At 38.2% G+C, this 23,385-nt stretch overlaps 2 protein-coding genes and 2 pseudogenes across 4 annotated transcripts in view; 2 read left to right on the top strand and 2 right to left on the bottom strand.

The window, feature by feature from the left end:
• Positions 1–3,556: 3,556 nt before the first annotated feature.
• Positions 3,557–23,385, top strand: part of LOC111341136 (uncharacterized) — a 19,978-nt gene continuing 149 nt past the window's right edge. The window contains exons 1-12 of the mRNA XM_088731493.1: positions 3,557–3,747; positions 4,150–4,312; positions 4,443–5,067; positions 5,384–5,431; positions 5,700–5,911; positions 17,815–17,918; positions 18,714–18,930; positions 21,509–21,655; positions 21,846–21,916; positions 22,279–22,319; positions 22,712–22,808; positions 23,059–23,385. The exon at positions 23,059–23,385 is cut by the window's right edge and continues 149 nt beyond it. Coding sequence (XP_088587619.1) covers positions 3,557–3,747; positions 4,150–4,312; positions 4,443–5,067; positions 5,384–5,431; positions 5,700–5,911; positions 17,815–17,918; positions 18,714–18,930; positions 21,509–21,655; positions 21,846–21,916; positions 22,279–22,319; positions 22,712–22,808; positions 23,059–23,158 — 2,016 coding nt within the window. The 3' untranslated portion in view covers positions 23,159–23,385. The remainder of the gene's footprint in view (positions 3,748–4,149; positions 4,313–4,442; positions 5,068–5,383; positions 5,432–5,699; positions 5,912–17,814; positions 17,919–18,713; positions 18,931–21,508; positions 21,656–21,845; positions 21,917–22,278; positions 22,320–22,711; positions 22,809–23,058) is intronic.
• On the top strand, positions 9,180–11,102 carry LOC148725402 (uncharacterized; annotated as a pseudogene). Its single transcript, XR_015991260.1, has 3 exons — positions 9,180–9,701; positions 9,792–10,037; positions 10,436–11,102. The product of XR_015991260.1 is annotated as an uncharacterized LOC148725402 (transcript).
• Positions 10,761–14,474, bottom strand: LOC148725403 (uncharacterized; annotated as a pseudogene). Its single transcript, XR_015991258.1, has 7 exons — positions 14,287–14,474; positions 13,461–14,001; positions 12,752–13,182; positions 12,339–12,510; positions 11,802–11,989; positions 11,369–11,560; positions 10,761–11,064 (listed from the first exon to the last, which is right to left on the bottom strand). The product of XR_015991258.1 is annotated as an uncharacterized LOC148725403 (transcript).
• LOC148725404 (uncharacterized) lies at positions 14,413–15,597 on the bottom strand. The gene is made up of 3 exons (XM_088731918.1): positions 15,440–15,597; positions 14,664–15,110; positions 14,413–14,511 (listed from the first exon to the last, which is right to left on the bottom strand). Exons 1-3 carry the CDS (start codon positions 15,545–15,547, stop codon positions 14,476–14,478), a joined length of 591 nt encoding a protein of 196 aa, XP_088588044.1. The 5' UTR covers positions 15,548–15,597; the 3' UTR covers positions 14,413–14,475.

Below are 23,385 nucleotides of genomic sequence, written 5' to 3' on the forward strand. Positions count from 1 at the left end.
CGTAATTCAGCCTTAGGCTGCAAGCGGTCAGAAATACTAGATTATTATTATGATTATTATATGATTCCTTGATTGTTACTTTTCTACTGAGTTCCTTCTTTGTTGTAATGCTTGGCCAAAAACTTGACTCCAACTCCGCATATATTCAACAGGGACTCTAAATAGGTGCCAGGTACTGACAATCCCCCCCCCCCCTCCCACAGGAGGAATCACTTCATGCCTAGGACGCCAAGATGGGCCATGGCAGCTTGGAGTATTGAGCTTATAAGACGTAAGCTTTCTTTTCAGCACAGTTCCCTCGGAACTTTTTTCCGTTGTTATTAGGTCTTTAACATTTCCTAATAATTGTGATCCGCATATACTTTTTGGTATGTCCCGAAAGTTGCTTTTGTCGTTGTTTTCATAGAAGCAACATTTCTTTCGTGGTAATCATTACTTGTCATTAGGTTGAATATGGTTCATTGTTACTTAGCGTCAGATGACTTCATTGCAGGCGCACATCAATTTTATGAGACACAAATTTGATTGTTCGAAAGCAGTCAAGCCCACCACTTCACAAGAGTGCGTTATACATCATTATATTGTTCTTACACTACGTACCCACAGTGCCTGTATAACAGCGCAGAACAATGTTATCACTGGCGCAGATTTTAATTTCCGCCGGAAGAAGCAAAGAAAAATGTGTGGGAGGCTAGCAAGTTTCCTTTCTTCATCTAGCCCATTTAACTGAGGTTCATTGGCGGTCAGTCCTGTTGTAAACAATCAGTTCAACGAGTATAAGAACTATTCTAGTTGTAAATCGTAAGTACAACCGTACGCATTCTACTGTTAATAACGTTTCGCCAATAGGTACAATTCGTAACAGGAAAATAAATGAAGGGGTCATGACGAACCAGAGCTATCAGGCTCTTTGATCCTGTAAACCACTCCTCATTTCACTTGGCTGAACGTAAAAGCGGTCTGCATCATACACGACCTCAGCGTGCAGTGTAACCAGGCGAAACTTCGATCATCCCTCAAGTCGAACCAACTTCCTTCTTACAAAAAAAGCACCAGTTCCGGTCTTCCTTCCAACATAATGAATTCCAGCATACATGATTAGATCACAGCGCGATACGAGAGAAGGTTTCTAAAGCAAAAAGTAGAACCGGCAATGATAGAGGAAGCCGGCAATTAATGTAATGACACGTGCACGTTAGAATGTCGCCGTCGCCATTGAGAAAAATTTAAGTGACTGAAAAATAGATTAATAATAAGCGTTACTGGGTGAATAGAAGACACCCTCGAGGCAATTCTGACTAATCTTCTAATCAAAAGTTATGTAATGAAAACAAACATCATCATCAATGGATTCAGAGTAGATTTGCTTGTGGCGTCATTGACGCGTGATTTTGGGGAAAACAAGGAGTGCCTCCCATTGCGTTTTGTTGTACAACTTTTATTTTGTCTTTCTCATTTTAGCTAGAGAGTTCGACTTCTGTGATACCGAACTCATCACTATCGATGGCTCTTTCGGTTTCTCCCCAGCTAATACTATGGAAGGCCTCGATAAATTCTGAAAATTTCATAGAGAATGAAGAATATATGGATATCGAGAATGTATACTCTTAAGTTTCAGTTTCTGTGACTTAAAAGTCCCCGATTTCTGGCTGTTTACTTAACCTTATCAGCGGAAGGGCGATTTGTTGACATTTTGACCATTTGTAGGTTTACGGTCGATTGTGAAACCTAAATATGGTAAGGGAAGTCAGTGAATTAATCATTTTCACAACCGAATGTCCATCTGGAAAAAAACTGTCATTTCTTAAATATGGCTGCAAATTCGACCAACCAGACAAAATCATTCATCTTTCTCTTTTGAAATAAAGAAATTAATCTTATACGTATCTTCTAGGTAGCTCAATGCACAAGACAGGGCCAATGGATCACTATTCGATTATAATCATTAATCTCCTGCAGATTTTGGTCTTTTCAACGGCGGATAAAGGTATGTAATGTAATTTCTAAACCCTTTATAACAACCATTTTCACACAGTATTATTCTACATCGGTTTTCAACTAAACAATGACGTTTTTGAATTCAGCGAAACAGATACACAGGAAATTTATCTCGGAACGATATTTTTAGTTCATTATATAGAAAACTCGTAAATTTCCTGTTTCCAATATGATAATGAATGATACTTTCTTAGCTTCGACAATCAAAATTTCGCAAAAACGTAAATTTCCTGTTGTGCATCAAATGCAGTGGATGTTTGATACAAACAAATATCAGCCTTCCTCTGTGAAGGTCCTTTGCGGAAAAAAAACATCGAATGCGCGTATTTCGATGCTATGGTGCATAAATGTATGAGATGTGAAATAGTCAAAAAAGCAAACATGATAAATGCAAGTTAAATATGCCTAAACACATTTCCCCTAAATTATGTATCAGTGAACGCTACGAGCGAATCTATTCTGAATCGATTGCATAATATATAAGTTAAATATGCGTAAACGTAAAACTGTCTTAGACTACTAAAACTGAGAGATATTTGGAGAAACAAAAGGATTTTCCGCTTTGTCAAAACATGTGTGATAGATCACTGTACGTGCCATGTACAAGATGCATGTACTATAAATAAGTCGAAGTCTGTGAGTAAACTCGTGAATTGACAGATGACTTAAATCATCTTTTGGATTATGTTTAATGCTATCTGGTTTAGGGAATTTTGTGGTTGATTGTCATATTTAGAGTACGAGCAGTAGTTCAGTTTTCGCGTTGACTCAGTTGGCTGAAGAGATATGATAAATTATTTCTCTAGTCAATAACGTTTCCATGTAATGACCTGCCAGTCTACTCGAGGGGGGGTATTCTGTCGGTACCAGCTCAAATCTTGAATCAACCAATACTAAGGTATACTGATTTTCAGTAAGTCGATGAATAAGCCATTTTAAATTCAGCCATGAATATTTATTTTCCACTAAGAACATGTTTTACATGAATTTGTTATGGGAACACCGACAAAAGTGACAGAGAAACTATAAGCGAGCTGAAAAAATGCAAGAATAAACTACAACAGAAGTAGAATAAATGCTAGACGTGCATAAGTTCATATTTTTCGTGAGTAATTCATTACTACACAATTATTTCCCGCCAAGAACGTGTTTTACAAGATTTATGTAAGCGACGACAAAAGTAGACTTCATTGACATGTAGTAGAAACAGCGCAAGAGTAAACTACAACAAAAGTAAGACAACTTAGTAGTCGTGAGTAATTTCCTGCTACATTGCGACTCGTTTAACGATGTTTTGGTTGTTTTAATAAATGGTGAAATTATTCAAGAGCAGCAACTTTTCAAAGATAGTGTCATCTGTCATGGTTTGCAGAGTGTTGCCGATCGTTTGTTGAATGGCTGAGTTTTCTTTAAGCATATATCTTCTAATTTAGACCTTAAAACAACTTATTTTAGTTAAGAATGGAGGATTTAAAAGTAAGGAAAGAGCAGGAATCATTTGCATAATGTTTACAGGCCCAACGAGTGATCATCAAGGGACCGCTTTTTCTCATTACCCATGTGCAATTCACGAATTAAAAACGAGAAAGCAGAAATTGTTTCCCGTGACGGGAATGACAACATTCCGAACCAGTGCTCTTCGCAAATGGAACAAACAAAGGAACTTGAAGTCAAGTGGCTTACTGAACATACCAAGGGTTATATTCACCACAAGGCCTTTACACATTATTCATATCACATGGCATACGGGTATGCAACATAACATCGAAATAAGCGAATTTTTCCCTAAATAATCGGTGTGTACAAAAAAATACAAACTTCTCTTAATCTGGTAGGCATGCTGTACTATAAGCTTTATCAATCAAAACACAAAAAACAAATATTTTTTGCCAACGTGATTGGTTATCATCAGCCTGATTTGAGCACTAACAGGACAGTGTACGCATCATCCTTGTAAATGGACAGAGTGCGTGTCTTGCCAGTGTCATTGGACAGTACTTTATGTGAGCACGTGCTATTGCCACGCATTTTTTGCCGAGTTACTGTTGCTTTTCGTCCAATTCTGTCTGTGAACATAAAAATGATAAGATAATTGGACTCCCGCCTCATGCTCGTCCTATTTTTCAGTTTTAATTACTCGTATCATAACAGACCAAATTGGACCCCACTCATTACTATTACTATAACTTACGTACTGAGCAAACCGCTAACAAAGAAACGCGTTTATTTTATAGTTATTCTACAAAGATGGCCGACAAAATTGAAAAGATGGACTCACTGGACAACCACAAGGCCGAACGGTGGACCTGTTGGGGTACGCCGGCTATATTTGATGAATAAAGTAAAAAATATCCGACAGTACCGGTGTCGCGAAAAAGGGTCAAATTGAATTAACTTCGTTTTAGACAACATTGATCAATAATTGCTTTTTTTTTTTTTAACAGTGGCGAAAAACAAGAAACGAGATTGGGATCCCAAGGTACGCGAGCTGCGTTGTTCGTGGCCAGCAACCAAACGTCTGGCTTAAAAGTAACCCTTTCCAAGTCCCAAGTACAGTAACAAAGGTTTACGTTACCATTCAGTACAGGTCAAGAAACTGTGCAAGCGTAGACGGAGATGATTTCTGCAGAACACATTTCGACTTTTACGTGCGTCAGATACCCGAGCCTTTAGGAAACAATTCCACTTATGCAAAGATTTCTGAAATGACTGCGCCGATCCCAGGTGACTGTGCTAGAGTAACTAAAACTGTTGGTATTCCAGTGAAAGGAAGGTTCATCGCGCTGGCTTTTCATAACCAGGGTTCCTGCAGCGTCATTTATTCTGTTATTGTCAGTTATTTCTTCTGCCCAGAATTCACTGTCACTAGTGGCTTGGTGTTCTTACCACGTTCCATGGCTCCAGAGAGTAATTCAGAGCCAGTGGAGGGCAGATGTGTTATAGATGCTGTTCATTATCAGGGAACTGTAGTGTTAGACTGCCAAAGCGACGGCTTTTGGAACATCAGCTCACTTCAGGGAAGTTGTGTATGTAAGGAGGACATGGAAAATGCAGGAGGAGAATGCAGAGGTATATCATGACCAAATTCACCAGCAGGTTTTATTTGCTTAACTTACATGCAACACAGTCATAGATTAAGGCAAGCCTTAGAGCAAAACTTTGATCATTTCTTTCTCCACCAGTACGATCATAGAAGTTAAGCATGATCGGATAGGGCTTGTACTCGGCAGGGTGTGTGGTAGAGAAAAACTTGATCGAGCCAAGGGAAGGAGCACCTTGAGAAAATGTACCCCGCGGAATTTTTAAGTTAGTGGTTTGATAAAAAGCGTTTCGTACACAATTCTAATGCTGTCCAATGACATCCATTTATTTTCTTTTGTTCCAGATTGTCCAGAAAGAAAATACAACGAACAGAATGGTCTGAATTGCACAGGTGAGGTTCATGTCCATGATGCTCAGGTCAAACATCAGATCTGCTCTTCAGTTTCGGTTCATTTGCAACACAAGTGAAGGAAGGACTCTCGCTTTTTTGTTAGTAGTCAGATATCATTCCAAAATGGAAGTGCTTCTGAGAACTTAAAATTTATCGGAGCTGTGTTCACGTTATTCTAATGAACATAAGCTGATGGGTAAAAATATGTCTTTTCAGTGGTTTGGATTGTAGTTTCTGTAAATAAAGGTTCGATCTTTCATACCCGTAGTCATACCATCCACCCCGAAGGATGTCAAGGTTGCCTTTGTAAACCAAAGTGGAGTTGAGATAACATGGCAGTCTCTAGTAGAAACTGGAGATCAGACGCACGTGTTTTTTGATGTCAACTGCCTCATACGAAAATATGTAGTATTGATGACGCGGACAACTGTCTTTATGAGGATTGCTCAAGTGACGTCAGATACATTCCCAATAATAAAGGTTTAGAAACGAACCACGTGATAGCGATGGGACTATCTCCATTTGTGAACTACACTATTAAAATCTTCGCCAAGAATAGAGTGAGTGAGGTGGCCAAAAGAATATATGGAGATGAAGGAAATTTCATAACACTGAAGATAATGATTGGCGGATTAGGTAAGTTGTAGAACTTTCCCTTTATACAAGGAAAAGGATGTAGCTTACACATTTCCTAAACTTGCTCTTTTTGTGACTCGAGGGGATCGAACTATTTGCAATATTTTGCTCGCAGGGAACGCTTGTTTTAATATTTTGATCTCAAGACGATCCAAATATCTTTGTTCCATTTAGTCAACAAAAAAGAAAACAAAATAACTTGGTTTTCTGAGAGTAAAAAGTATACGCCTATTAAAAAAGAGTGACGGTAATGATGAATAAATATATCTTACTATACGTTTTGTTGTGTAGTATCGCTGAGTATTTTTTCGAGTTGTGGCATATTTTGACGAGCCCGTAGGGCGAGTCAAAATACAAATAACGAGTAAAAATACTCAGCTATACTACACAACAAAACGTCTACTAAGTCATTTATTATCCAACACGCCAAACTCTTATTTTAGTGCGGGCGAATTTCGCGGATATTTATTTACGGGGAGTGCGTGACAGAAGTATGCGAAGCGGAATGGAATTGGCGCGTTGTCATGTTGCTGTTTCTTTTTTCTTTAATAAATGAAGAAATTTCCAGGTCGTCTAGCTGTTTTACTTCGTTCGATTCATCTAATAAACTTGGATGTATATTTGCCAGCCATTCTGACTCTTCGTCGTCGGAAATATGATTCAAATTTTCCGCTTTTTTTTTTTTTCGTAACTACAATTCAATTCTTTGCTTGCGCGATGCGTGAAAACCTGTTTAACCGGCACTCTACAGTACAGATACGGCGTGATATTTGAACTCGTCTATGGCATCATTTTTACTCTCCGAAGTGTAGATGGATAATAAATTGGAATATTAACGAGGGTATTGTATGGCTAGGTGCCACCAAAGCAGGCTTTTATAGTTAATGCTCACCAAGGAAAAAACTTTTTTTCGTGTCTTACGCAGAGGTAGCTTCAACTATTGCATCTCCAAAAGCGGAAGGTAGGTAAAGAAATTCCAGTTTAATCTGAAATTTATTATCCGTCATTAGCCAGCTCCTTTGAATCGAACAGACCCCTATTTGTTTGGATTTCTCGGAATCCTTGCAGTTCAAGTCAAACTAATAATTGGTGCCGTGCATATGATTGCTACATTCTCAGTTGTCAAAGGACAATCCAGATCAAAGTCTTCACGATTTCTTCCGCCTCTTGTAAAAGTTTTGAAGCTTAGAACTCAGTTCAAGCGCTTCCTTAATTCACATGCTTACCCTCTCCAGTGCTGCACCTTCTGTCCAGTATAAAAAGGCTGGCCTCTAAACTTTTGGGAGGAACGGTTATACAATTGATGTTCATGGACAAAACATCGGTTGTACAAAGTTTTTCTTAAAAGCAGTCTAAACCTCGTTTTTGAATAATCGGCCTCTAGTGTTTTGCGCGTGATGCGGGCCACAGATCGTGAAAGCCATTTCAACTACCTGCTACAAAAAATATTGAACTGGGATTTCCGTAAGCTAGGAACATTTTTATTAACTTTCACTCACTTATGATTTTGCAAGGAATTTTAATTTGACAGCTAAGCTCTGATCAGCTACTAACGACCTTCTCCCATCTTTTTGTAGCCTCTTCTAAGACAATCTCCGCCAAATTGGAAAAAGGTAGATCATTCATTTAACACCAAAAACTTTAAAACAGCAAATTTGCTTTGGCTAGTGCTCTCAGAACCTTGAAAATTTTTTGTAGTATCATCTATTTTCTGTCATATAACGAAGGGTTGCTGATACTTTAAGTTCATCTTTATATACTATTTGTTTTTGAACTTGTGAGACACAGATCTAAGATACATTACTGTTCTTTTAATCAAAGCCCAGCAAGTGAAATCTTTCCACCAAAGGAGTCTTGAACTTAAAGAGTCCCTCCAAATGCTGAAATATATAAATTTATTCATTATTTGATTCGCGGAAACTTGGTCACGTGGTTTTTTTGATACTCATTATACTTTTGTTTCTAATAGGAGATCACCGAGATCCTTTTTTCTTTACGTACCGCACAAACTTATCAATTGAAAATGTTCACCTCTTAACTCACTTAACAGATACCACAAATGTTTTTTATCTGAAAATCATCTATGGATTAGTGGAGCTGATAGTTCTGATCATATCGTTACTCTGCTATTCCACCTTCAAAAGGTAAGTGCCGAAGAGATGCAAACACGTACTGACAAACTTTGAAAAGTTGAAAAAAACTGGATAATTAGGCTTTCCAATCCTGCGCCGAACAACGAGCAGAGCCTCTGGTAACATGGCATGCGCATGCTGAAGAAAATAAAGAATGTTTTGGTGAAAAGAAAGGAAGAAAATACGTTTTTTGTATCAGGTTGATCTTTATCTCTTCCCAGATGGCGCTGTCGAAGACAAGAAAATGATATGCAATTGACGGCTTATTCGGAGGTCAGAGAGTATGACGGTAAATGTCTATCGTTATCCATATCAAATGAAGTACAGTATCTTTTATCTAACTTAGAAATATTTCATTCATGATAATCATCATAATGAAAGATAGTAGCAATGATGAAAATTATACAAGTTTAGGGTGATCATAACAATTGCAATAATTATGATAATAATGATGGCACTGATAATAAAATTTAATGATAATAATGACGTTGATGATGATTTAAAAGCCAATCACAACTAAAGTTGCGTACGTAAAACTTCCCTCTTCTTTAGAACGGGTATACCTAGCATTAACGTTCTCGTGGAAGAGGCGAGTCAAATGGGAGGGTTCTAAGTTCCCCTACCTTAGCATGTCCTTTATCGCTTCGGCGTGAAGAGGGCACTTGGTTCGATTTTAAGGGCGACATTTTTAACCCAAACTTTCAATAATTTCGATTGTTTAACTTTAATGGCGGCGAAATAATGTATCATGTTCTATGTCTTTTTCCTAGCTGTACCAATGCTTCCTGAATGCCCTCTGGTTGTGATTGAAGACCAAACCACAAATGAAATTTGGGACGGTTTTGAGCTCGATCGCACACAACTAAAGCTCATAAAATTGCTTGGGACCGGGAACTTTGGCCAAGTTTCCAAGGCAATTTATCAGCCTTCCCAACTACAAGTGGCTGTCAAATCCCTGAAAGGTAGCTTTTTACGATTCTTTCCACACTTTTAATTTTTTTTTTCGTTGATAGCTAGTTCCATGTGTATAATAAACGGTTTGAGATTTTAAAATGAATGAAACAAATTTTTTGGTCGATTTTTAGCCCCCGAAACATGCCAAATTTATGTGTAAAATTGTTCCCGGAGACTGGGGCGAGAATTGGACTCGTGACGTCAGGTTGTTTGATCCTTTGATTGGCAAGGTCAACAAATATCAGTGTTTTCCTTGTAACACGCTGTGATTACTCGCTTAATTCTATCGTTTCACGCTTCGAAATGTCCAGCGATTCCGAGAGTATTGAGTCGTCTGACTCTATAGAGAGTATGGATTGTGGAATAAGCGACAGTTCTGAAGAGGAATGGGGAGTTATCACTGGTGTGATAGCTCCATATCAAGATGAGCCGCTCGCGGACGAGAACGACGAAGAAACTGGCGTTTCGAGCGAAGAAACCGATGTTGATGGACTTACCCCGTCAACTCTGGAGGCTAGATACGAGAGAACTGTAGACGTAGATTCCTGGTTAGTAAAACTGGTCCTTTAAAATTCCTTGTATATATACTTATAGCAAATCTTTGTTCGACAACAGTTCATTTTTGCTGTCTTCTTCAGGTGTCGCTGCGAGTAATGTAATACCGGGACGTTAGTTGGTTCCCTGGAGTTTCGATGTTGCAGAGAGGTAACAAATTCATCTGCAAAGATGGTTTTTGATGGTTCCATTGAACGGATAAAATGCATCACACAACACGAGGACTACCATGCGATTACGAACCGCGCAGTTCTTCTCCAGGTGGCTCCCTTGTTGAGAAACCAAGATGGAGGGACTTACCGTCGCCGAGGTGGAATGTCAGAAAACGAGTCAGTACATTTTTAGTAAAAAACAGAAATGAAAACATACAATGTTTAAACTAGCATAATCACTTTGGTGGGCATAAAGCATTAAGCTTCAGATAAATCAGGGTAAATTAAGGCATCTCAAGCTATAAAAGTTGACCAAGTTAGATTTGGCATTTACTTGGACTTTTATCTCATGCACTCACCTAACATAAAACAGGAACTAATAAGATTGCTTGTAAAGTAGCTTGTCGGAAAATGTAAGCTTGAGAAATGTTCTGCAGTTCATTATCAATTCGTAAACATAAATATTTTTTTATTTGAATGTGTGTGTCATGGGGAGGTGAAAGGCAGGGTCCTGTAGTAATGTAGGGCATTCTTACACACCTTCCCATATAATTTTCATTGTGCTTTTACTCTAGGTTCATTAGAGCTGTTGCATACCGATGGACCACGAGGTGGCTTTGTGGCTACATGGGCTGGGATAACAGAAGACCACTACCAGCCTGTTTACCATAATATCAGAACAAAATACCAGTCACAAAATACCAGAGGTTTTGCTGCTGCTCATGACAAAGAGTAGCATAGTACACATCATCAAAACTGTGACGTGATTCTTCTACACTAATTTCACATACAGTGTTTTGTGTCTCGGTAAACAACAATTTTCAAATTGATTGTTATGGGTGGTTGTTTCTTGTTCTATTGTTTGGTAATGTATGGACTGTGAACCAGAAACAGCGTAGGTTCTACATGCACACTAGTTTGACTATATTTAAAATTTCACCTTGTTGTAGGTACAATGCAAATATTGTAAGTTGATGAGTACAGTACAATGCAGGCATGGAAAATTTGAAGTAAAAAGGAAAATTGTACTACGCAGAAAACCTTCCTGTGACAAAAGTTTGGTCACTTTATTTTTTGCAAGGGCTTTTGTGACTTTGCAATGGTTTTTGGCATATTGAGCAATTGTAAGGTCGTCTTGAAGTGGGTTGACTGCTGCTTGGGGTATTGTCACTGATAGACATCTGTACTTTAGCCTGCTCTGCTTCTGTAAAATAAATAAATTTATTTAATTATGTTAGTGCATTTTTAGTTTGTTTGTTTGTTTGTTTGTTTGTTTCGCATGCTTTTACCATGGAAAAAACATGTAGAAGATATCCTCCGTGGAGACAATCAGATTGTGCATTACCATGATGGCAAACTTGTTCCCAAGGTCTATCTTTTCCCCAGTTCAAGTGGGTGGGAAGAAGATAGACCCTGAGGACAAGGTTGCATGACAGTTGGTACGTAGAACATTATGTCATATTTGAACATTGAGCTTCATGAGCTTTGAAGAGTCAAAGCAAACTAACCTGGTGGAAATAGTGACGTTTTCTTCATTGCCTTTCTTGCCTGGTAAAACTTTACAGCATCCTCTTTATTTACTCTGTCTGGGAACTGCCGGTTTAGGGGTTCTGGTACCCTTGCTGCATACTTCTCATGTACTTTCTTCATTTCTGCCTTTGGCAAGGTGAAGAGAAGATTCTTCAGTGTATCAACATACCCTGAAAAGATCACAGCCCAATTCATATAAAATGTAGACGTAATTTGAAAAACGTGCAACAGTGTTTTATCAGGTATAAGGAAACAAGGTGAAGCAGAGTCTTTTACACAAGATGCTGGTCAGTAGTACTTATCATGGTAAAAAGAGTGATCTGACTCCTACTTAACAAAAGAGCATAACATTTCCTACACTTAGTTCAGCGTAGCCACTGTACTTTTAAAATAATAATGGTCGATAATTACCATAGCTAGGTGGGGATGCCACCTCTCTAACAACCTCTTCTCCCAGTTTAAATTTTGGATAAGTCACCCGAATGTAATCTTTTCCATCTCTTGATGTTTGGGTTTCTCTTCTGAGGTTTTCATTAAAATGCAAGCTTGCCAGTACGTGCCTAGAAAATTTTACTTTAGATGAGCAAACACATGAAAATCTGAAAATGAGATTGTGTATGATAATGGTTGGAACACAAGGGAAAGAACCAAGGAAAGGAATTAAGGGGATGGGAATGTGATAAATGATAAAAAATACTGTTTTGTGTACTTGCATACATTGTAGACATGTTGCATGATGTCTGGTCAATAGATCATGTATAACATTTAGCAGTCACATACCCATTCATTTTGAAAAATGACAGTTTTTAGCTAAAACTGCAATACAAAACACTACTTTGGCCATAAAACTTCCAGGAATACTACATCTACAGAGTGTAAAAGGAAAAGGATAAAATATTGTATGCAACATATTTAGGTGAGAGTCACTGTAATACAACATACACATACCTGCAAATAGAACCTAACCAAGAGTAACAAATCAACTTGGGATGCCAGTTATTTAGGGTGGCATGGAAGCCTTCTAGGCAACTTGTCTGGGCATCTGGTGAGAGTTTTTTTATGTCATTCAGAAGGATCTTCTTTGTCAACAGCAATTTCAATTTGTCATATGCTGCAGTGCCTACCAAAAGTATTATTGAACAATTTTAAAATGACACACTACATTGTACATTGTTGAGATTAGAGGATGTAAAGTATGTATGAGCTCATTTGCCAATTTCAAATGATAGACTTTATCCCAAGAGTGTCATCATCCAGTCATTTAACTCCACACAAAGAATATGACAAGGAGGATTGAGAGAAGGGTAGCCACATGGGTACTGATACTGTATATCATCAAAAGCAACGAAAAAATTCCTCACCAACTCTTATCCACTTTCTGGGTTCAAGTTCTCCATGATGACATTGTTTATAGAGTGGATCTGGGTGATTAACATGTTTATTACTGACATGGCGCATAAATGAATTCCATTTGGCAATGATAAGAGACTCAAAGCCAGCTTTTGTTGAAGTCGCACACCAGTACATATGTCTACGTATCCCTTTCATCCAATATTTGATTATTTCACATCCTTTCTCTTTACTTAAACTCAATAACTTCTTAGTTAATGATCTTGCCACATGCCAAATATCATAGTAATGCCTGGTATTGACACAATTCTCTCGAATCCACTATGCCCCTGTGCCGGTCAGACACAAAAATAGCAATTGTCAGACCAACACGCTGCAACTAGGAAAAACATCTCTTTGCCCCCTCGAGTTCTGTCTGTTGGCTGCCACCAGTTTCATTTGCCTGAGTAATAAAAGGAGAAATATAAGGGAATGAAAGGTTACTCACTACAATTATAATTGTAACGTTCATGTTAATCGTGTTTGAAACAAACATAACTCCCACTGATAATAAATAATAATCTAGTAACTGGGAATGTACTACCAGTTAGACTACCCTGAAAATAGCATCGTAATAATACTATAAAGCAATGCAGTAATATCATGCAATTCCATTAATATTTTTTACATTTCTAGTAACAATTGATGATAATTTATTCTTCCAAAAAGAACTTGACTTACCTGAACTAATTCAAAGTGGACGATTTTCATGATTGTGGTGCAGAACATTGTGTAGACCCCATATTTGGCAGAGTGCCCCACTGAATCAAACTGTCCATCCCCTGTCCAAGCAACATTTTTTAACTTTCTGATCTTGCTGATGAGATTGGCTTGGTATGTTTCCCAGTGATGAAGAACAACTGGAACTAGGAATGACTTCTGGTGCCTAAAATAGATACGGGCAGAGAATACATGGAGCCCCATGTGGCGGAAAACCAGCAATATCTTGTTTATAGATGCTCCAGCCATCAAGACTGCAAAGCTCAACAAGATATTGCCAGCAGGATATTTTCCAAGAACAGTAGGCTGGGATTTCCAGATGTAGTTACCATGGCATTTTGAACAGCTCTGTGTTACAGTAACTATGGTCCCATCTTGCTTCATCCTTGCTGTAGGATTGCTTTCTTTACACTTGAAGCAGAAAAGTGTGAAAATATGAAGCAGCATGCTGTAAAATACAATGAACTTGGGTTCATCATATTCAGGGGTATCTGGATCAACTCTGCAAAATAAAAGGCATGGCTGAGTCCTTTCAATAATATACTCAAGTTACATAATGAATTATTGTCAAGTGGAACAAACAATAAACTCAGACTCAAACCCAGTAGCTACTTATATGTTTTGAGGGTGAGAGAAGATTGGATATGAGAGTGAATTGACGAACATGAGGAGTTATGGATGGGAAAAAGGGCTATTTTCCCTTTGTCCTTTCCCATAACTCCCTAAGTGCCTCAATCCACTCAAGCAAGTGGTATAATTACAATGAAAGCTACAATAGTAGTCTCACCTGATATCTTTTTCCACGCTTTCTTCTGAGAGATTCTCTTCCTCTTCATCATCATCAGTACCTTCAGCTTCTGTGGAACCTCCTGCCTGTGACTTCCAGTCCCCATCCTCATTCTCTGTTGCCATATCTGTATCACTCCCAGTGCTTGACCAGATAAAGAAATCTTTGGACCCACTTTCCTCCTGCATATCAATTTTCTACTTCAGACACTGTTTCAATTACTTTCTATAATAACAAACAAACAAGAAGGAATAAATGATCCAGTACTAGTGAGAGTGAGTAGCACTAGGAACACTTGAATCAAGTTCAATATGGATATTCTTTTGCCATTATACAAAGCTACAAGAAAGCATAAATAGGTTTTGTTTAGCACTCACACTTTTGAGCTCTCTTATCTCCTTTTTCTGTTCCTTTACTATTCTCCTTAGACGCATAGTTTGCTTCTTCTGATTTTTTAATTTGGATTTATATACACAATCTACACAAGAGCTGCCTTGCAATGGTGTTATGTTGGGGGATGGAGTTGTGAAAGAAACAGGTGTTGTATTGACTGGCGTAGCACAGGTATTGTTGGTGGAGGTCAAGGCAACTGGAGAAGTGAAAAGAGTGATAACAGAAACAGTAGCAATTGAGGCATTGGTGCTGGCGGAACTTTCATCAATTGGGCTCATGCACACATCTGTTGCGATGTTGAACGGATTCTCTTCATTTGTGTCATCATCATGATCATCTACAGGGTGACTCATTGATTCTTCCCTGGCCTCATCAACCTTCTTTTTCTTCGCCTCCAACTCATGAAACTCTGCAAAGGCATCACGCCTTAGCTGCAGCAAAAACATAAAATATCCTGGTTGATAAAATATATCGAGCACAAGACACCCTTGCTTTTGCTAAGATTATACATAGGATTCGAAACGATCACGAAGCTTGTATAAATCAATACTCAAAACTCCAGTGAACATGATGATGATTCACTAAGGTATAGGTTTTAGCAGTTCAGTTTGCTTTCAGCACGGCAAAACCGCAATTAGATACGGACATTTTACACAATGCTTCCAAAAATTTTATAAACTCACCACAGAATAGGTTATTTACATCACAAAAGCTTACACATGTTAATGTTAATGATCGGAGATCACGAGAAAACGCTTACCTGTCGCCTTTTGCGATCTGTCAGAACTTCAGGACCTTCTGGTAGAACTGCATGTCTTGTTGGAACAGAGCCCTTGATAAGAACTTTGTTCCGTTTTACTTGCGTCATACCGTCCAGCGAAAATGCCAAGCTGCCCTCGTAACAACTTTGCTCACAGTGAGCCGAACACAACGAGGCATCAACAAACATATGAAACATATGTGTGAACTGCGGTCATGAGACGTATATGAGAACGATCCTTCGCAGTAAAGCACTATTTGAGCAATAGTGAAGATCAGACCTGAAAAAAATTTCAGGCCTGTACGGGACTCGAACCACTGACCTCTGCGATACTAGTGCAGCGCTCTACCAATTGAGCTAACAAGCCAACTGGGAGCAGGGCATCAAATTAATTCGATATCAACCCGTAGATGATAAATCAAACAACAACAAAGATATGAAACATATGTGTGAACTGCGGTCATGAGACGTATATGAGAACGATCCTTCGCAGTAAAGCACTATTTGAGCAATAGTGAAGATCAGACCTGAAAAAAATTTCAGGCCTGTACGGGACTCGAACCACTGACCTCTGCGATACTAGTGCAGCGCTCTACCAATTGAGCTAACAAGCCAACTGGGAGCAGGCCATCAAATTAATTCGATATCAACCCGTAAATGATAAATCAAACAACAACAAACATCGTTCTCATATACGTCTCATGACCGCAGTTCACACATATGTTTCATATGTTTGTTGTTGTTTGATTTATCATCTACGGGTTGATATCGAATTAATTTGATGGCCTGCTCCCAGTTGGCTTGTTAGCTCAATTGGTAGAGCGCTGCACTAGTATCGCAGAGGTCAGTGGTTCGAGTCCCGTACAGGCCTGAAATTTTTTTCAGGTCTGATCTTCACTATTGCTCAAATAGTGCTTTACTGCGAAGGATCGTTCTCATATACGACAACGAGGCATGTTTGGCAACAGGTTCGCCGAAATCAACTCGGTGCCGCTGCACGAATTTCACCCATTGGGCTCTCACTGTTGGATTTACAGGAAACTGGTGCATCGAAATACCCGGTGTGTAGCTGGTATTCGTACAGCTTCTATTGTTGGGCGCCCCAGCCACACAATAACGTCCACCTTTCCGTACTGGCCTCTTCTTTTCCGCCATAGACCACTTTCATAAATGGCTGCCGGATTAATATTAAATTTGCCCGAGTGGCCTCGCTTGAGATAATGTATTCTTTTGAATTTTGTACTGGAGAACGAGGCCACCCTGGCAAATTTATATGTAACCAAAAGAATTTTAATCCGGCAGCCATTTATGAAAGTGGTCTAATGAGAGTCAAACAACCTGACGTCACAGGTTAAGTTCACGTGACCTTTTGGCCGCGCGTTCGAGGGGACAAATTTTAAGCCAACTTAGCGCGTAGTTTAACGAAAACTATGTGTTTATAATTATTTTCAACGATTTTTAACTCTCGAACCGTTTGTTATATATATCGAACTAGCAGAAAAGAAAAAAAAAAATTTCATGTCATATACACTTTAAGTGGAGTTAATTTAGGGATCAAGATATGTAGAGATCGAAGTGTAAATATAATAATACAGCTTCTCTAATATTGTGTCAAAAGTGGAATAATATCAATTTCCTACTGCATACAATATTAAACAATCATGTTATTTATATGATGAATATATAACCCGGAAAGTGATAAATCGTATATCCCCTCCATGTATTGTGGGACACCAAATACTTTGTCTAGCACTCTTATCATATCTTAAAGAAGTAAACAAAACAACAAAACGAATTAAAGAGAAATAAAAAACACTCCAACATGAAATATGAAAAAATCAATTGTAAAAAAAATGACATGGCAAAGTCTGGATCGAAAATCTGTGGAATGTTTCAGTTACACTCGGAAGTTTTCTTTAACGGTTGTCTCCTATGAGTAGCCTCCGGTGATATCTATTAGTCAAGGCACACTTTTTTTTTTATCTACGCCTTTAAAATTTTGAAGCAACGCATTAAAACTCCAGTGAAAAACAGATTCGTTACTTTATCTTTAAAAATAGAGATTCTCGCCGCCTTCCTTCCCGTCTAGAGTGTTTACAACAAAGGTAAATCTGATGAGTCGGTATTGTGGTGGATTAGCCAGACGGTTGTCTTATTGGTTGCACAGTAAATAAGTCAAGATTTATATTTGATTATGGTTAATTAAAAAAAAATTGTCATTATGTTTCAATGAAATCATTTATCATTTCCTGTCCTAAGAGTCAGCAATTGACAATGAAACGAGCACGACTTGATAATGTCTTGCTTCACGAACGCGAATACACCTAAAGTGTAACGGCAACTTTTTAGTGTGTCTTCGTTTTAACCTGTTTCAGAGAACGCCTAGACCTGGAGAGCATCATGAAGGAGTTGGAAGTTATGAAATCTCTGAGTGCTCATCCGCACGTCGTTGGTCTCATTGGTCATTGTATAGAGAAAGGTGCTTTGGTCATGGTGTCTTCCTATTATATTTTCGTTTTGTCGTTCATATTTTTGGTTTGTTGATCTTTCTATAAGTTATGTTAATGATAGCTTGTATCGCAATCATGGAAATCATTTCCGTCCTCCTCTTCTCCCTCTCCAAATACGTCTTCTTTGTTCTCTCTTTCTTGTATTTGTTTTTGTCGACACTATACTTTGCATTCCGATGAAATTTTGTCTGGTCTGTCATGTAATCTTTCAGAGTTCGATGCCTCTTTCTCTCTTCTTTCGCCACCGGGATATGGTTGATCATCATACCATTTGGAAGAAAGTTAGGACCATTAAACTTTGGGAGAATTTCTATGAAGTCAACTTTCTATACTCAATATTGTTAGACTAAAGTGGTCAAACCAGTTTGCCCTAATAGCTTAAGAATCCCGTAATTTGGTTGTAAAAATTCTCTTATACAAAAAAGACTACTACTAGCACTACTATTACTACTAATGATAATATTGATAATAATAACGATGATAATAATAATAATAGTTACCAACCAAATGGCTTTCCAAGTAGGCGCGAGACTTGCAAAAAGCCATAGGGTCTAGTTTTATACAAATGACACAGCACCAAACGTAGTTGTATAAATGACAACCGTTTAAGTGATGAACAACAAATGAATGAAAGATCCAATCTTGAGATGCACAATTGTTCGCGAAACTGTCCTGAAGACGCTTTTCAAACTTAAACCGATAGGTTTGAAAACAGTTAATGTTAGCCCTTTTACTGGGACTCTTATTTAATCTTGTCCACTTAGAAGCGATCAGTATACTTTCAAAATTTCAGATCCTGTGTTTATCGTTTTGGAGTATCTGCCATATGGTGATTTGTTAGGATACCTGCGTAAGAGCAGAGGAATTGAGGACACTTATAACACAGGAGAAAAGGGACCAAGTTCAGCACTAAATGAAAAAGACCTCTTGTCTTTTGCATGGATGATTGCTGATGGCATGGGTTATTTGGCATCAATGAAGGTGAGAGATGTGGTGTTTAAAGGGAAATTACGGTCTGGGAAAAGTTAACTGACAATTAGGAGACTTTTTTCCTCAGGAGTTTGAAAATAACTGCCATTTCGTCCAGCTTTCTTTGTATTAGTGACAAGAGCGTTTTGAAGTTGGCCATTTTTACAACTTTCGTGGTTAGAAAAACGCCATCTTGGATATTACGTCAGTTCTGACATATCAATAGTCAAACTTTGTTCGGCGCTTTGTCCTTGTTGACCAGTTTGACCTTTGTGAAAAAAATTTCTAATACTCCTCATAATTGAAATGAAGTGAACTGTCGTGAGGTTGAATGTCAAAATACATACTAAAATTCAAAAGCAAAGGGTATAAGCCTCCACAGGCTACTGAAAAGTGAAATATTTAAGAAAAGTTGTTCGGCAAAAATAACCCGCGACGACGGCTTGGCAAACCCTGCAAAACCTCAGAACTGCCAAAACGAAAACTTCCAGCGAGATGTACAGGCATGTAAGTTTTCCTTGTTGACCTTCGGTTCGAACTAAAAGCTATGATTACCTTTTCCACATTCAACACAAATTTCAGTTATTTATTCTATGAATTTTTTCAAACCATTTTATTGTGAGCGAATAAATTGAAGCTCAAAATGGTGGTACACCGTGTGCGGTAAATTCTCAGTCGCCACCATTAACAAGAGCTGATATTTAACATCATCCCCTTTTTCAAGCAGTATATAAATATATGTTATGAGTCCACCGAGTAAATTTTCTTTACCCCACCAGTCAGATTCTCCTACGAAGAAAAACTAAATGACATTTAATACATTGCCGGCAAATAATCGAGACAGACACGCTTGCGGCAAATAAAAATTATCCTTCCTTAGGCAGGTCCCCATATTTCACTATATCATATCGATTGGACATGATAAGAATAATATGAAAATATTTCTCTTCCAACCAACTACTTGACGTAATCATGCAGTGCTTATGCTTTTAAAAGAAATCGAAAGTTTCATTTTAGTCTCGGTTATATTGAGGTAATTTCTAATGTAAACACTGTATGACAGAGGGGGCTCTCTGGCGCGCGTCGAAAATAACAAAGCTATTCTTCTCACAAGTGGTGACATTTCAAACATTTTAGAATGAAAAAATATTGCGTTGAAGGTAATTCTCAGCAATAAAGATAAAAAACACCGTTGCAAATTAACAGTAATGCATGCCAGCAGGGGCTGTTCTTAGTTCCACGTGGCTCGTGTTCAGTTATACTCCGAAGCTGGGTTCCTGTGACTGCAAAAATAGTTCGTCGCATTCCAAGGTGGTAATGTCAAATGAATCCGTCGCGGGCACTGCGGTCTTCCGTTTAGCAAAATAACTATCACTCCACAGCTTAGATTTGTTGAGGAAAAAACCTTTGCTTTTCAAATTGAGTCGGTGTCCTAGTGCATTTAATTCTTAGGAGCATACATTCTCGTTTTCCGTAGGATTCTCTAGAAAGTTGCCGCAAGCAAGAGAACCACTCGCGATCCACGTTTCTTCTTAAAACTAATTTTCCTGACTTTCTCTCTCTTTCTCCCCAACAGAGGTATCTCCTTCCCCTGAAGACGAGCCATGTTTCGTTGGCATAAATGGATGTATTACACCCACTCGGCTAGATTAAAATCTAAGTCGAGAATTTAATAACTTGCGCTCTTTCGCCGCTGTTTTCCTTGTTTACCTCCACTTCAGAAGGGATGTAATTTAGCATGCTTGACTATAACTACATCTAAGTAGTTTCGTCATAACAAAGATGGCGGATTTCGATTTGGAAATGCCGATTTTGGAACGTTATTGTTCGCAACTAAAACTCTTTCAGCTCAAGTGAACAGTCAATTAGGACGATACAAGCAAGGAACTTTTGATATAAGTAAAATTTTTCCAGACAGTACGTTCCCTTTAAGTCAATAACGTACTTATCTAGCCGATGTAGACCATAGGGCACTTTCATGTTCTATTGCGCGGGCTTGAATTTTAGTTGCATAATCTCCACACTTTTCTCCGTCTATACGTTTCCTATGATAATGAAAGTTAGAATTTGTTCGATGATCAACATGACCTTAATGTTTGATTCAGTTGTGCATAGTCACTCCTAATGAATGGTTAAAGGGGTTACATCGCCAGAAAATTACATTATTTACTTGTTTTTCAAACTTTATTTGGATGGAAACGGGGAACGAAAATCTAGTTACGTCTTTTTACATTCCAAATATAGTTTTCCATCGGTTTTCTATTCTGAAATATTCATCTTTTATTCTTCGCAAACAAAATGTGACTACACTGCCAGCTAGATTAACGGTACTGATTTAACTGGATTCTCGAAGATCTCTTCTGTGCACTTCTAAGGTGAGAGATGTCGGGAATGGAATGCTAGATGGAATGGCTCAGACAATAAATTATTTCTAAAACTTAGGAAGTACCAGTCCTTTCATTCCTAGTGCTCATTCAATATACAGTTTGCTAATTTCAGGTAATAAATATGAGATATTATATTGCGAAAGCTGAATGTTGTATTGACGCTAAAGGGACTTTTTCGTGGCAGGATTAACTAGCTTAGATAGTTTTGTCTTTTTTTGGGTTTTTTGAGGGTGGTTCATCGGGATTTAGCAGCTCGAAATGTTTTAGTTGGAGAAAACAGAGTGTGCAAAATTTCAGACTTTGGATTGGCACGGAGATTGGAGAAAGATATCTATACGAGAAGGACTCAGGTTACTTGAATTACAGTGAGATGGATCTCTTTAAAGTGCTGGGATGCAAGATAACGCCAAATGAGTTAAACGCTGCAATATTTAAAACGATACTATGATTCTTAATGAACTGCTTCCTTGACGAACGAACGAACAAACGTTTAATTGTTTCGCTGTATTAATTTACTGATGGGTTGATTTCAATTTTCAGGCACGACTACCAATAAAATGGATGTCCCCAGAATCAATTTTCAAGGCTGAGTCGACAACAAAGAGTGATGTGTAGGTTGATACATTTATCCTCCACTTTCTCTGTTCAAAATTACTAAAAATCGACGCAAAGTGATAGGACTTAAGAAATTAAAAACGCCGAACATTTATTCTGTTAACCGTTTTTTCTCAAGTGTTTTATATGATGTCTGAGTACAGTGTCAAGTCCAATGTCTTACGAAAAGGTATCCTTGATTGACGTTCCTAGTTATTTGGTGGGAATCTTTTTCTTTTAAGCTTTTTTGAAAGATTTTTTGTGGAGCTCCCCCAAGTCTGATGTTAATTTCTGTATCTAGAAACAGCAATGATTGATTTAATCTTCCTTGAACTAAATGTCATTTGATTAAAATGGTATTTTGATCTCCTTTGTCTAGATGGTCTTACGGTATTGTAATGTGGGAACTGCTTACGCTTGGTATGTCAACTCAATCAGTTCGTTCTCAGGACCATTCTTTCTAGAATGAAAACGTTGCACACTGTACAGAAAAGACGATGGAAAACAATGAAACAAAGAAAAAAAAGCCAAAACAAGCATAAAAAATAAAACATAGCAAATGAACAATGCCCACACTGCAAAACAAACTATAAGTTTATGCCAATGAAAGAACTGAATTTGGTGTAAAAACATCAAGTTAGGCGGGTGAAACAGGCTGCCCAATCGATATTGCATGCGTTCAGTCCTGTGCGCCTTGCGAACACTGATTTAAAAAGTTTTATAGAATTCTATCTTCCTATAAGTTGAATACTGATGGTAATATTAAATGGATACTGAAAAAAGAGGATGATATCGGATCTTCCCTCTAACAGGCGGATCGCCATATCCTGATATGAGTGTGCAAGAGCTCATTCCCATGCTGGAGGGTGGATACCGCATGCCAAAACCGAACCACGTCTCAGAAAAATTGTAAGTGAAATGTTTGCCAAAACTGGAGTCGGAGCAATTTGTCTGTTTAGTATTTTCATTCTTCACTGTGTTTCATCTCGGAAAGATCTAGGGATGAATGTAGAGCGACTTTGCTTTTAGGCTAGGGACGCTAGGAGTCAAGCATCAAAGATGTGAACTTACTCCGCTGTGGAAGTTCTAAGACCTTCCTTCCCACTGAGCTCGATCTCAGAATACTGTCCTGTAAGGCTCACTTCGCATTTATCTGAAGGTATGCCATTATATTGGAGTGTTGGAATGAACAGCCCGAAAACAGACCAACTTTCAGCTGGATTTGTTTTGCAGTCAAAAGACTTCTGGACGACGTGTAGGTTGGCTTGTTGTGGATTTTCGATTTTTAAAAATTTAAGAGAGCCTCGTTATACCGAGAACTATTATGGTCCAAAAACAATTTACCTTTCTACAGTATAGCCTTAAGAGAAGAGTCCGATAAATTTTTACTGGAAGAAAGAAAAAAAATTGAGAAAAAAGATGGAAAGGGGTGTACATCTGGATTGTCTTCTGATACATGTATTGCATTCTTATCCTTATATCCTTA

Source organism: Stylophora pistillata, chromosome 8, assembly GCF_964205215.1.
Source record: "Stylophora pistillata chromosome 8, jaStyPist1.2, whole genome shotgun sequence".
Taxonomy (NCBI): Eukaryota; Metazoa; Cnidaria; class Anthozoa; order Scleractinia; family Pocilloporidae; genus Stylophora; species Stylophora pistillata.

Bases quoted from the DNA above. Each gene is read 5' to 3' on its own strand.
- LOC148725404 (XM_088731918.1), bottom strand. From the start codon at position 15,547: ATGACGCAAGTAAAACGGAACAAAGTTCTTATCAAGGGCTCTGTTCCA. The intron at 15,111-15,439 runs GTAAGCGTTTTC...TTTTTGCTGCAG, and splicing joins CAGATCGCAAAAGGCGACAG to CTAAGGCGTGATGCCTTTGC. The intron at 14,512-14,663 runs GTGAGTGCTAAA...TTGTTATTATAG, and splicing joins AGATAAGAGAGCTCAAAAGT to AAAGTAATTGAAACAGTGTC.